Source organism: Erpetoichthys calabaricus, assembly GCF_900747795.2.
Source record: "Erpetoichthys calabaricus chromosome 1 unlocalized genomic scaffold, fErpCal1.3 SUPER_1_unloc_24, whole genome shotgun sequence".
Lineage (NCBI taxonomy): Eukaryota > Metazoa > Chordata > Cladistia > Polypteriformes > Polypteridae > Erpetoichthys > Erpetoichthys calabaricus.
This window is the reverse complement of record NW_026261590.1, coordinates 1,517,792-1,532,780: the sequence shown is the minus strand read 5'-3', so window position 1 is coordinate 1,532,780 and position 14,989 is coordinate 1,517,792. Positions and strand designations below refer to the sequence as shown.

Genomic DNA, 14,989 nt, shown 5'->3' with positions numbered 1-14,989 from the left:
GTTATCACATCCCACATTGATTATTGTAACTCACTACTGGCAGGTGCCATTTCTAATCTTATATCACAGCTCCAGCTGATTCAAAACTCAACTGCAAGTGTCCTGACACGGACCACCAACAGCGAGCACATCACAGCCATACTGCTGCACCTTCACTGCTCCCTGTGTCTTATGATATCAAATTCTGCTATTAACCTGCCCACTAAGGTCCTTTCATTCTGTGCCCCCCACTAACCTATATGCTGTGGGTGACAGCAGGGCCTTTAGCTGTATATAGCACCTGGACTGTGGAATGACCCCCCAAATTTAATGAGATCAGCTGACTCCATTAATTTTTTTTAACTCATTTGTTTAGGAAGACATTAGACAGACCTGACATTATGCCACTTCTTTCAGTTTACCCCCTCTATCTGTTTAGGTACAGCAGATCCATCTCTTCCTGTCCTCTTCATCTTGTTTTGTCACTCCTATCACCTGCATGTCCTCTCTCACCACATAAACGCGAGGTTGTTTACAGATATGAATCCAAAACAGAACTGAGTGGCAGAAGGAATATGGCAGGTTTTAAAAGTCAGGCAGAGGAAATGATGTCATATACAGAGTCCTGGTCTAGGAGAGGACTTCCCACGATCCCCTTTGCTGTTCTCACCACCCGTGCCAAGTCCTTCCTGTCCTGCACTGTGCAGCTGCCATACCACACTGTCATACTGACAGAGAATGCTTTCTGTAGCAGATCTGTAGAAGTTTGTGAGCAGCTGAGAGGAGAATCCAGCACGTCTCATCTTCCTGAGGAAGAAGAGTCTTTGTTGGGCCTTCTTTACCAGGTGAGATGTGTTCAAAGACTAGGTCTGATCTGAAGAACTTGATATTATCCACATACATTACAGCCTCCTCATGTATGCATATAGGAGCATGTTCTGTTCTTCTGGACCTCCTATAGTCCAAAATGATCTCTTTGGTTTTTCTGGTGTTCAAGATGAGGTTGTTGGCTGAGCACCATAGTGCTAGGTGTTGTATCTCCTCTCCATAGTGAGTCTCATCATTGTCTGATATGAGACCCACCAAGGTCATATCATCCGCAAACTTCATAATCATATGTGTGGCATGGATGGCAGAGCAATCGTGCATAAATAACGTGAAGAATGCTGGGCTGAGCACACAACCCTGTGGCATGCCTGTGTTTAGAACCAGTGTGGCTGATGTACGATCTCCAATTCTAACCACCTGAGGCCTGTTAGTGAGAAAGTCCCTGATCCAGAGACACAACGATATGGACAGACCCAGATTATGAAGCTTTTGTACCAGTTTATCCGTGATTACGGTGTTAAACGCTGAACTAAAATCGATGAATAGAATCCTAATATAAGTGTTAGGGCACTGCAGATGAGTCAGGGCTGTGTGAAGTGCTGTTGAGACGGCATCCTCTGTCAATCTGTTCCTCCTGTAGGTGAACTGATGGTTGTCACATCCAGCAGGGATGGCATCCTTGATGTACTTTAGGAGGATTCTCTCAAAGCACTTCATTATTACTGGGGTCAGAGCCATAGGGTGATAATCATTAAGGCAGGAGACCGCTGATTTTTTAGTCACTGGCACAACAGTGGAAGATTTCAGGCAGACAGGAACCACTCACTGCAAGTTGTAAAGAAAGGTTGAAAATATCCAGAAAGACTCCTGCAAATTGATCAGCACATATTTTCAGTGATTTAACTGACACCGTATCCGGTCCTGCAACTTTGTTGGTGTACTTGCAGGACTAGAGGCTGATGCTGCTCCTCCAGCCAAGGGAGATGTACAGTCTCCCTGCTGCTAGATGCATCAAAACGTGCAAAGAAACTGTTCAAGGTGTCAGGGAGACTAGGGTCATAGCTGACCTGCTGATTGCTGCGCTTATAATCCATTATGGTCTTTAATCCTCTCCACATGTTCCATGGGTCGTTGTTATCAAAATGCTCCTTGATACGCTGTTTGTATCTGTATTTTGCCAGGTTTAGTCCTTATTTTAGTTCTTTTCAGGCTTTGCTATATGCCTTCCTGTCGCCTGACCTATATACAGCATCCCAGGCTTTAAGCAGAGACCTCACCATACTGCCCAGCCACGGTTTCTCATTTGGGAACACCTTAAAGGTCTTCGTGGGCAGGACAGCATCAGTACAGAACTGCACCTAGGATAGGACAGATGATGTATATCCCTCTAGATCTGAGACCTCTTTGAACACTCCCCAGTCAGTATACTCAAAACAGTCCTGTCTGGATTATTGTCTTTTATTCTATTTGAATGTTTTGTATATCCTGTATTTATCTTTATTTAGTGAAGATATTATTTGCAGCCAGTGTTATACAGGTGTTGTGACGTGAGATTTTACATACTGTATAACTTGATAAATATTTTGTATGTCTTTATTTGTAATTCAGGGAAAGCAATTTAGTGTTTACCCTCCCCCCCCCACCCCCCCTCCCCCCGTTTTTTACGACTGAGTCTTTTTGAATTTTACAACAGAGTTGGGAGAGGATGTGCCTTAAACCAGTTTAGCAAGTGTTTCTCTGCTAAAGTCTTTCAACCCCCCGCAAGAAAGCCATAAACACATATGGTCTTGGGGGTGGCAGGTATTAAGATGTTCTATTTCCCCATTGGTCTGAGGTATGCTGTTTGGAATTGGCTTGGATCAGGAGCTTTTAAGTACCATGATGTCCTATTGGCTCTAGGGGTTGGACAGAACATCTATAAATGTACGTGCTTAACCTCACAATCTCTCTCTTGCTAACCTGTGATGATGATGACAACACAATGAAGAGCACAGTTTAGGAACCATTTTGTGGCTGAAAGCTGAGCACCAATGATGTCTTAACTAGAGACATTTTAAGTTAACTACAAGTTTGTGTGCCACCTGAACTACATATCATCATTTAATCAGGTTGTATGGTTGCCAATATTCAAATGTACTTTGCATTTTCTTATTATTTATGAATATTATCAGTAATACATTATTTTATGTGCAACTTAACTTCTGCTTGTCTTTTTTCTACATCTAATTGCCTGAGGTTATAGATATAGAAGGGAAGGTGGGGATAAGTTATATACAATAATACCTTATAAACAGTGGTAAGTCTGTGAGATTAGGCATTCTAAGGCTACATATTAATAATACAATAGGGGAAAGTAGAGCAATATATATTACTCTACCAAGACAAAACAATAGGTACTGTTGTTTTTCCTGAATTTTGGGCACAGGAAGGGTGCTATATAAATAAATTGTGTCTTTATTAGTATTTTTCTTTTTATTGTTTTGATGGCCCATCATAAGTAATATAGTAATAAGTGACAAAAACTAGAGTAGTTCTATATAAGGCAATTACTATATAGCATAATTCAGTGTAGAATATGTATTGCCGTTTTCTTCACATACATGTTTAAAAATATTAGATTGGCTTAAATGTTTATTCTAAATTGGTTTAGAACATATTGCACACATGCATAGTACATTTTAAAAAATGTAATCAATTTTATTATTAACGTTTTACTCAACTCTAACGTGGTGCAAATATTGTAATTGTATTGTATATTTCATTTAATGAATGTAAACGAAAAACTATTTTCAGTTAGCACAGATCTTGTTGATTTTAATTTTGTCGACATGTTAAATCATTCCCACAGGCCCGAACACAACGTAAATGTTATTGGTGTATTTCACAGAAACGATCCGTATTATTTAGTTTGATGTATGATACGATGTGATTGCAGAACCCCTCTGAACTTCACAATGATGAGTATTATTTGGTTTGATGTACTGTTTTTCCTTCTCATTTTTGTCGCTTAATTTCTGAACGGGTCCTTGACATGATGTTACTTTCCAGGCTTTGCCAAGACCTGCCGAAACCTTCCAAAAGTAATTTACGAAGTCAGTCCTAAAACGATGGTGACACCACTTCCGGGTCTGTAACTAGAGGTCTAAAACTGCGGTGATGTATGGTGCTGTGGCTCTGCAAGTGGATGATACTCGTTAAAATGAGGTCCTTAGCATGTAAAAGCGATGAATAACAGCAAATGAAGACAAACAATACAAAAGACAGAGCAAGGGTGTTGTGATTTTATTTCTGTAGATTAATTTATTATCGTTCTGATGTCTTCTCATTTCATCTTGTTATTTATGTCCTTAACCACCTGAATTCACAGAAGGAACAGAATCAAATTCTTCTCCTAAAAAAAGTGTCTTCTGCTCCCACCTACTTCTTGTTTTCCTGTTCCTTATACAGACTTATGGATGCTGAATCAAAATCTGGTAGCAGAGTTTTTGAGAGAAAAATAGTAATATATTTTTTAAATTAATTAAACTTTAATAATTATAAATTACACATATAATTGTTTTAATTATAATTTTGACTTAGAAAAAGTAGTCTGTTTTTTTTGTCTTGTAATATTCTGAAAATGTTTTACTGTGCCAGCTAACATTGACTCACTCCACTTTCCATTATAACGTCCCCCCCCCCATTTGAGTGATGAGGCCCTGGTAAGAAAACTCTCCTCAGGCTTTGTCTTCTTTTACTGTTTACTTACTTGTTACTTGTCAAAACAATGCAGGGATCGACCAAACCTCACATATTTCTATAAAATTCAGTTAAAGATCAACTTTATTGCTTCTGCACTATGGTCTGTTTTGAAGCAATAAGAAAGAAAACATTAATTAAAAGCAAAGCATGTGTAGTGAATACTCAACTATTGTTAAGAATGAAGAAGGCTGCAATTTTTAAAATCAAAATAATATTCTGAGCATGAATAATACTTCGACCATTAAAAAAAAAAATCTATTTTTAAAAAATCTTTTTCTTTTCATAGTTTATCCCAGGGCGGCATGGTGGCGCAGTGGGTAGCACTGCTGCCTCGCAGTTGGGAGACCTGGGGACCTGGGTTTGCTTCCTGGGTCCTCCCTGCGTGGAGTTTGCATGTTCTCCCCGTGTCTGCGTGGGTTTCCTCCGGGCGCTCCGGTTTCCTCCCACAGTCCAAAGACTTGCAGGTTAGGTGGACTGGCGATTCTAAATTGGCCCTAGTGTGTGCTTGGTGTGTGTTTGTGTGTTTGTGTGTCCTGCGGTGGGTTGGCACCCTGCCCGGGATTGGTTCCTGCCTTGTGCCCTGTGTTGGCTGGGATTGGCTCCAGCAGACCACTGTGACCCTGTGTTCGGATTCAGCGGGTTGGACAATGGATGGATGGATGGAAGTTTATCCCATTACTTGTATAATATACTAGTTAATTGACCTGTTAAAAGGAAACTGGAGTATTTTAAACTATTTTCAAACTCATTTAGAAAAAGGTATTGTTATTGGTGAATCTCATTTAAAATACTTGTTGTTACCTTTATTACAAGTAATTAACTGGGTATAATAGTTAGATTTGGTTTGGGCTATACAATCCTTGTAATAAAGTATACGATTTTTATGCATCTCTTTGTGGACAAAGAGTCTGGATTTTTTGTATAACCTTTCAAGTTGCCTGCCCTTAGCTTTCAGAAGCTGAAGTTCAGGCATAAACCAGGGGGCAGAAAAAGAAAAAGAAACAGATCTGTTTTTTACCGGTGCCAGAGAATTCAGAATACCATTGAGTCCAGTGTTATAATATGAGACCAGTTCTACAGGAGTGGATAAATTATAAAAGTCCATTTGGGAATCAATTCTAGAAGACAGAAAATTCAATGTAATATCCTTAATATTACGAAAAGCTATGAGATGGGGGGGTCTTAGTAATAGAAAAAGTAAGTTTAGCATTGAATGAAAGGAGAAAATGATCGGTTATAGTGAGTTCATCTGCTGTAAGATCTAGAGGAACAACACCAGAGCAGCAGATCAGGTCCAAGATATGCCCTTTACAATGGGTAGGAACATCAGCGTGCTGCTGGTATCCAAAACTCTCCAGGCAAGATAAAACGTTTCTGGTGAGAGTAATATTGAAATTGTCTAGATGTATATTAAAATCCCTTAACAGAATTTTATTTGAAGTAATTGTAGATAAATGGGTAAGAAAGGTAGCAAGATCGTTCAAAAAATCATTGTTTGATTTGGGGGGGGAGGTCCGTAGATAGTTGCAATGATGGTAGGAACTGGCCCAGACAGTTGACACACAGTTGATTCAAAAGAGCCAAAGCAGGAGCAGGCAATGGCAGAACTTTCCACTTCTCGCAATAAATTATCGCGACACCTACTCCACTGCCAGAGGCACGGGGTTGACAAGTGTAAACAAACCCCGGGGGGTGCATTCATTAAGTTGTGAAAAGTCTTGAGGTTGCTGCCAAGTCTCAGTTAAATAGAGAAAGTCAAACTTACTGTCGTGACTTAGCGGATGTTCAGTAGACCGAAACTGACAATGTTGCTGTCACATTTGACATTGATGTTGGTCGACCGAGCTAAGCTGGCCAACATGCTGTGGTCAGCATTCCTATCTGTGTTACGTGGAGGGTGCCGAGAGTTGAACCAAAAGGAGTTAATTCCTTTTGAGGCGACCATTCGGAATCTCCTTTGGAACCCATGATGGATGTATCGCCAACAAGGGAGAAATATGACATCTGGGTCGAAATGCAGCACAAACAGCAGAGGCACAGACTGGAGGAAACATAGTCGAAGAAGCTCAGCAACTGAGTACTGGAGGAGACACATCATAAGTTGAATAGCGAGCGACAGAAGACTCCAAACAAACATAAACCAGGTGAATATCCTACCAATCCATATTGTAGGCGAGGCCACAAGCAGCTCAGGCCTCCAGAGAACAAAACGGTAAGTTTCGAAACAAAACGGGGGTTAGGCTGAAGTTAATGTATACACAGTCATATTCATGTGAGAAAATGTGAGAAAATATATTTGAAAGGAAATAAAAGCATTCACTTTTTTATATTATGACCATCATTATTTGTTTCTTTATGTCTCCATTGTCACTAAGACAATAATCCTCTTTTGGAGTCCTCAAATTAAAAAGTTCAATAAACCCTGCATTAAATATCGCTACCAAAAGTGAAGGTGGCACCAGTTTGATTCAGGATTCATTGTATTTAGAGCTAAATTATCATTGGTGAAGGGAAACTTTCTACAAGTACTGTTACTTTAATACTTTAAGTGTATTTTCAAGCAAAGGTTAAAGGGTACATTTTTGCTAATTTATTTATACTTTGACTTAAGTAAATTGTTTGAGTACTTCCTCCACCACTGGAACTGGACAGAAGGAGGTTTTACAACAACAGCAAGGATTCCGAGATGACTGGGAATCTCGTTGTGTTTCAGCTCCTGTATGTCTTCACATCTAGGGAGCACATTGGAGTTCACTTCACTTATGGTTGCTGGACTGTCTGTCGATGCACTTTATATAACATTAGTTGAAGTGAGGTGGCATGGTGGTGCAGTGGGTAGCACTGCTGCCTTGCAGTTAGGAGACACAGGTTCGTTTCCCGGGTCCTCCCTGCATGGAGATTGCATGTTCTCCCTGTGTCTGCGTGGGTTTCCTCCGGGTGCTCCGGTTTCCTCCCACAGTCCAAAGACATGCAGGTTAGGTGCATTGGCGATCCTAAATTGTCCCTAGTGTGTGCTTGGTGTGTGTGTGAGTGTGTGCCCTGCGGTGAGCTGGCGCCCTGCCCAGGGTTTGTTTTCTGCCTTGCGCCCTGTGTTGGCTGAGATTGGCTCCAGCAGACCCCGTGTCCCTGTAGTTAGGATACAGCAGGTTGGATAATGGATGGATAGTTGAAGTGAATATAATTTGTTTTTCACATTGCTTAGCAAAGATCTGCTCCAAAAGATGGAGTTTCTATGCCAGCATGGTGTGTTATATTTCAGCAAGAATTTATTCTCTGGCTTAGAGTCATGTGAAAAAGTATGTACACCTCATTGATGGTGTTTGCTTTTTCAACATTTTAAACAGAGAAAGAGCAGATCTTCATGCAAACAGTAACAACATATAAAGGTGATGCACTTGAAGAAAACCACAAGCAAAATCTCCCTTTTTAATCATTTATTCAAAAAAAAAATATCAAAAGATGTAATGGTCTGTTGGGGAAAAAGTAAGTCCACTGTTGGCCTCAGAAGCTGGCATTGTCCCCTTTAACAGAAATGAGTTCTTGTAGGCGCTTTACATAACTGCCCACCAGCCATTGACATTGACTCCTCCATGCAAAATTCCTTCAGTTGCAAGATCTTTTTTGGGTTTTCTTGCATGTGGAGTCCACTTCTAATCTTCTATAACATTTCAGTGGGATTCAGATCAGCACTTTGACTAAGTTAGTCCACAACCCTCCTTTTCCTCTTTTGGAGCCATTACTGTGAGGATTTGCTGTGTCAGACTGTTGTCATGTTGAAGGGTCCATTTCTAGCTCAACTTCAACATGTGTGTGTGAGTGATTTATGTGATGCAAAATTCATTCTTGACTCAAAGACTGAAAGCTGCCCAATCCCTGAGGGAAGAAAACAACATGAAACCCAAGCATTTCCACCACCATGCTTCACAGTTGGCATGAGGTTCTTCTCCTGAAATGCTGTCTTTGGTTTGTAACAAACATGCCTACTGTTCCTGTGGCCAAACTCTACCCTTGATTCATCTGTTAAGATCACATTGTTCCAGATGATCTGGGGACTCATGTATAAATTGTGCATACGTGCAAAAATGTTGCGTACGCCCATTTCCACTCTCTAATCGCGCTGTATAAAAATCAAACTTGCTGTAAAGCCACATACATCTTCATGCCTGGTCAATCTCTGCTGTATGCATGTTCTCTGCTCAGTTTTGCAAACTCGCGGCACCCAGCATCAAAGCAGTGCTATTGCTCCTGTGTGGTTTCCCTTAATTTTTTTAGATTCACATCCCTGACGCGGCTTTATCAAATATTGTACACTGAAATTAACCGCATGTTGTTTTTTAGTTCAAGGCATCTGATTGTAATCATCATGTAACCATGTAACTGTGCACTGAATGGTCAAACTATACCAAATACCACAGCCACTTTAGCATTGTTACTATCAGTACTCCACTCTGAGTATTTTAACTCATTGTATCTGAGTGTTGAATCACAGCTCTACAGCAGCTGATCAGAAAACTCTACAGCAGATTGTGTCAAGAGCAGAGACATATCAGAATAGAGAGTCTAGCACACGCCGCCTCAGCCATGATGTCTATTTGAACTGCTCCGGTATGACAAACACTTCAGAGCCTTTCCTGTATGGACATCGCGGTTCAGAAACAGTTTCATCCCAAGACCTCTAAATGCACTCAATCAGTCCATCAAGTGCTCCTTGTAGAACTGTTTGTACTTATAAGTACAATTACCTCACTGTAAACTTGTGATAAAGTTATTGTAGCTGCGTTTTTCCAAAGTTACCAAAGTTCAGCAGCTCTAACTTAAAAAATGGGATTCAACAAAAGCCTGACACACAGAAATGATTCCACATATAAAATATCTTTGTTTTTAAAAGTTAGTTAAGTTTCAAAGTAAAACAATTCACACAAAAAAGAAAATTAAAATAACAAAAAAGGGAAAAATTTATAATAAGAAAAGTTCAGTTCTAAGCTTAATCTTGTTACATCTTAAATCGTTACTATTCATTTATCATTTCTGAACCATTTTAAAACGGTCAGAAAACTGTATGCTTATCCCATTTCTAAGTAGAAAATGGGTCTTTTAAGTCCCTGTTTACTGGGACCAGTTCTAAACACCACTGAGCTTATTATCACACTGTTTCTCAGTTATAGCAAGAAGGTTCTATCTCTTACTAACTTATAGGGGGAAAAGACTATACCATTGTCTATGACTAGGGAAGAAATTATATTCTATTCAAATTAAGCAAACATTAATATGAGTTTAACTCAAAACTTTAACTTTCTAAGATTGGTTCTTACAGTTATAATATTGCACAACCTGAGCCACTTATACTTTCAAATTGTATATTTTTCACTGTTTTTTATCCTATTATTATTATTTGCGTTGTTGTTGTTGTTATTTTACCATTTTATAGGAAAATATGTTTATGGAAGATTTGCCTATTGAATCTAATTGTACCATACAATAACAATAAAGGAATTCAATTCAATTGAGGCCCCACATTCTCCACACAGATTATTCCACTTTGGGGAACAGCCCAGATACAGACAGGCAGACATCATTTGATTCACCACACATGTTTATTTACAACTATTTTTTGCAATTGACACAGCACACCCCAGTGCCTCAGCACCAAACACCCTCAGTCCAGGCCTCTATCAATGCCTTTCTCTCTCTTCCTGACCGCCTCCACTCCTCTCCTTCGAGCTCTGTCCTCTTCCACCCGACTCTAGCCATTGAATGGAGGGAGACGGCCCCTTTAATACCCTCAAGGATGTGCTCCAGGCGCCTCCCAATGAGCGACTGCCGCCACTTCCTGGTGTGGCAGAAGTGCCGGCTGTGCACCCGGAAGCAGTCCGGATGTCCCTGGTCTTCTTCCCCCCAGTGTGGAGGAAGTGCTGAGGGCCAGGGCTCCTCAGGCCTCTGGGCGCCCCCTGGCGAAGACCACGGGCCCCCTTAGGGCTGAGCTTCTAAGCTCTGTTCCCATGGTCCCCAAAGCCACCAGGATAGTCGCCACCTCGTGATCTGGAGGAGGTGTAAGCATACCACCCCCACCCACTTGCCACATCCACAAACATATAAATTCAGGACAAAAACATAACAGAAGTTTATACAAGAAGGGCCCAATGCAGTTTCAATCACCTAAACACGGCTATCTGCTAGTTGAGGGTGGATATCCTAAAAATGATGGACAACATTGAATAGCAAAAAGGACATAAGTGAAGTGCCTGACGCTTTTGTTAAAGTTCTTCATTATCTGATATTTAGTGACACACTTTATTGTGCCTCTTTGATAACTCCTACCCTGCATTAGCATCAGTAGTTGAAAAATGAACAACTGATACATCGAATGTAACAAATGGCTTTTTCTCTTACACGCAGAATACATTTTCTCATTTAAATGTTTTAAGTGAGTGTTTGAAAATCATCAGTAGCACAAACCTAATCAAATATGAATTCAAGAGAAACACAAGAACTCAAAAAATAGCATGCTGTGTAATTAATGATGTGACATTTCAAACAGGACTAACATCTCAAGTAACAAACACAACACAAAAACTATAAATATAAATCATACACGACTCAGGTGAAAACTGTGGTGTCAAAGTTCAATTGTTTCTCCAAACTCACCTCTCCTCAGCTGTGGTTTGAGGATTCAGCACTGAAGTTAGCAGGTATGGCACAGAGAGAGGATGCCCACAGTCACTCAAAAGCCTCCCACCAGATAAGACATCAAGTTTAAATTAAGCGATTATTCAACATACTTAGTTTTCATACTCTTTCTTTGTGTGTTTAGCATTCATTTGCTCAGAGGCTGATGTGCTTGCTGTTTCCTGAGCAGCTCTTCTTTTTTCCACCCTAGTGGCCCACTTCTTCACTTTTTTCATCAGCATCTTTTCACGTTAAAACTGATTAAGTCAGTGTTTGTGTTGTAATTACTTAGTACGTTTATCTTAATTTTTCACTTATGGCACTTAAGTGTTCAATCTGCATCAAGAAAGATTTAAGATATGAAGAGGTAGAGGAAATGACGGAGAAGGTGGTAGGGATGAGAATGGTGACCGTATGCATGCGTTGCCCTGCTGGCCTCTACCTAGAGCTGATTCAGCAAAACAATAAAATAAAAATAAAAGAGGAATAACTTTGGAGGTCAATCATCACCCCGAAAGCAGATAGTAGATGTTGCATTGTATATGTGTACCAAATTTCAGGTCAATAGGTCAAACGGTTTGTGAGCTACAGGTAATTTAAAATCCTAGACAGACAAATGGACAGCCATGGTAGCGTATTATATATAAAGAAAATGGCAAATAGCCATGGATCTCTTTTAACCACACCACCCGGTAGCTATTTGTGAAGTAATGTGCTCCAGCTGTTTAGTAGTGCCCGTCACATTTCACTCTTTAGTTATTTTCTGCCCCGTTGCCTCAAAGACATTTTAGACTCGTTGTCCAGTGCCCCCTAATGCCTACAGACTGTGTTATACTTTTGTCACAGGCTCCATTCTCTTCCTTGTTCCTGACTTTACCTCAGATATGCATCTTTGTTTTCTTATTCATATATTCCAGTACAGAATTTTATTTTTCCTTTTATTTTCTTTCCTTCTTCTGGAGTGTCCATTTCCCACTATCATCCATTTCAGTGTCACTCCAATGTCACTCTGCCTATCCCTAATTAGGCCACACTCCTTCATAGCTCCACATATCATTCTTCTGTGGAGTCAGACCATAAGACTTCCTCTGAGGACTGGCTAGTCATCAAGATGTTCCAATCTACATCGTGACAATTGTGACATGAAGGACAGCTATGCTGCTGTAAAACGCTTTATTGTCCCACCTTGTTCGATTATGTGTTCCTTGCATAGTTGATAGTGACAAAGTCGCCTGAACTGTCCATGTTGTGAGTTTATTTGTATTTGTTGATTTCCTAGGATTTACTCACCTGAAAAAACACATTACTGATGTGCTGCCCCCTACTGCTTCAATGTTTGGCCACAGAGAGTGGCAGGCTGGTGCGAATCTGTCACATTTAGACACAAAATTACATTTTATAAAATGTGTACAGTCTTTGTTTTTGAATAAGAGACAATTTCAAATGTGTATCTCTTCCTTCCTTTTCAGGATTGGACCTCTTGAAGGATATTCAATCAGGTGTTCACATTCCCAGTCATATTAAAGGTAAGCCAATGATCTTCTGTTTCTAGTCTGCTGTTTTTTCATTTTTCTGATCCTCAGTTTTCCTCATTTGTTCTTTTTGTGTTTTTCAGGCCTCCATGAGACACACAGAGGTGTTGTGTCTGAATCCACAAGAACTCTGGAGGATCAGGCGTCTCCTGAAGATCCACACACCAGAGTTGTGGGCTTTGAGACTCAATACACAGAGCTGATGGTTGTTGATCACTACAAAAGAACATACAGTGAAAAGCACCATGAACTTGAGAAAACAGGGAGGACTCATGCAGAGATGGTGGAGGAGAAGACAAAAGTGAAATGTGAGCGAATCTGGACAGAGCAGCTTTTTAGAAGAAGTACAGGAAGTGAGACAGACCCTCACATTGTAGTGGTCAGTGGGATGGTGGGAATTGGGAAGACCACCATGGTCCAGAAGATCATGTTTGACTGGGCCAGAGGCACTCAGTACCGGAGGTTTGCTTTTGTGTTCCTGTTTAAATTCAGGGAGCTCAACCTCCTAGACACAGAGGCAGAACCACAGATGTCTCTGACCAGGCTGATTGTAAGGCACTATAAATATCTCAATGACCCAAAGTTGAGAGAAATCCTGCAGAAACCTGAATCTCTCCTCTTTATATTTGATGGACTGGATGAGTACAAACACAAACTGGACTTTATACAGAGTAAGCTCTGCTCAAACCCAGAGGAGGACTATTTTCCTGTCCACATCCTGGTCACCAGCCTGGTCAGTCAGACATTACTGAAGGGCTGTTCAGTCTTAATCACAACCAGACCAACAGCACTGAATACCCTGTACAAAGAGAATGTTGATCAATTTGCAGAGATCCTGGGGTTCTTCCCTGAACAAAGGCTGATGTACTTTAAGAAGTTCTTTGGTAATGCTGATCAGGGCTCTGAGGCTTTTCAGTATGTGGAAGGGAACTCCATCCTGCACACCATGTGCTTCAACCCCTCGTACTGCTGGATTATCTGCTCTGTGCTGAAGAGCCACTTCATGACACCTGAAGAAGAGCGAGGAGCTGCCCCCAGAACTGTCACTGAGCTCTTTGTTATGTTCCTTCACAACATCCTCACCAAACACAAGCGAGAAGCTGAGGATCTACGGGAGTTTCTGGTCAAACTTGGGAAGATGGCTCATCATGGGGTGGTGAATAGGACTTTTGTGTTTTATGATAATCAAGACATGTCCACCTTTGGTCTCCAGCCAGTCCTATCCTCTCTATTCCTCTCAGGGTTCCTCAAAGAAATCGTACAAAGAAAAAGCACTCTAGACCAGACAATATATACATTCTACCACCTCACCCTGCAGGAGTTCATGGCTGCCTGCTCCTTCTACCTCGATCCATCAGGGGGAATTGAGGAGCTGCTTGTTAAGTTGGAGTCGTGTAGAGATGGCCAGTTTGAGTTACTCACTCGATTCCTGGCAGGACTGGCCAGGCCTTCTGTGATTAAAGCACTGGGGGGAATCCTAGGAGAGTTTGAGATGAAGACAGCAAAGAGGATACTGGAGTGGGTGAAGCAGAAAGCTGAAGATGTGCTACATGGCTGTAATAAAAGTGAAGCTCTGCAAGTGTTTCAGTGGCTCTATGAGACTCAGAATAATAAATTAATCAGAGAAGCCATTGGGAAGGATTTAAGCTTGTACTTTATTGAGAGGACTTTATCTCCTCTGGACTGTGCTGTGCTGGGCTCTGTTATCAGCTGCTGTGGAGAATTTGAGATGCTCATCCTGTCCAAAACACTTCTCACCCCAGAGTGCATTAGCAGACTGGTGCCAGGGCTCATCTGCTGCAGACGTGTCGTGTGAGTAATAAAACCTTCATGAGTTTAGTTTGATTGTTTGTAATCTCAGTGGAGTTTCATTCAAGTCTGAACTCATTGGATCTTCTTTTTTTTTTAATATTTTTATTTTATTAATTTTCATTGTAATCATTCCATACAAACGGATCAATTTATAACCCAACAAATTTGAAAACAAATCAAACCCCACCCCTGAGAAGGAGAGCTTAGCTAAAGGAAAATTGCTTTAGGCTTTTTAATAAGGCAACATTAGACAAAAGAAAGGGAGAAGTAAATATCTATATAAATAAGAGATGGAGAAGGGAGTTAAATGCAATAATAGTTATTTCTCTTATTCTGAAATAATATTGATTACATCCTGCCATGTTTTGAAGAAATTTTGTACAGATCCTCTAACTGAAAATTTGATTTTTTCCAATTTCAAATAATATAAA

General features: G+C 40.6%; 1 protein-coding gene across 19 annotated transcripts in view; it reads left to right on the top strand.

The window, feature by feature from the left end:
- Window positions 1-14,989, top strand: part of LOC114644491 (NACHT, LRR and PYD domains-containing protein 3-like) — a 201,985-nt gene that overhangs the window by 109,779 nt on the left and 77,217 nt on the right. The window contains exon 5 of one of the 19 annotated variants that reach the window (XM_051921780.1): window positions 12,830-14,558. The exons of 17 other annotated variants lie outside the window; for them this stretch is intronic. In XM_051921780.1, coding sequence (XP_051777740.1) covers window positions 12,830-14,558 — 1,729 coding nt within the window. The remainder of the gene's footprint in view (window positions 1-12,829; window positions 14,559-14,989) is intronic. One more of the 19 variants, XM_051921781.1, reaches the window with a different exon arrangement.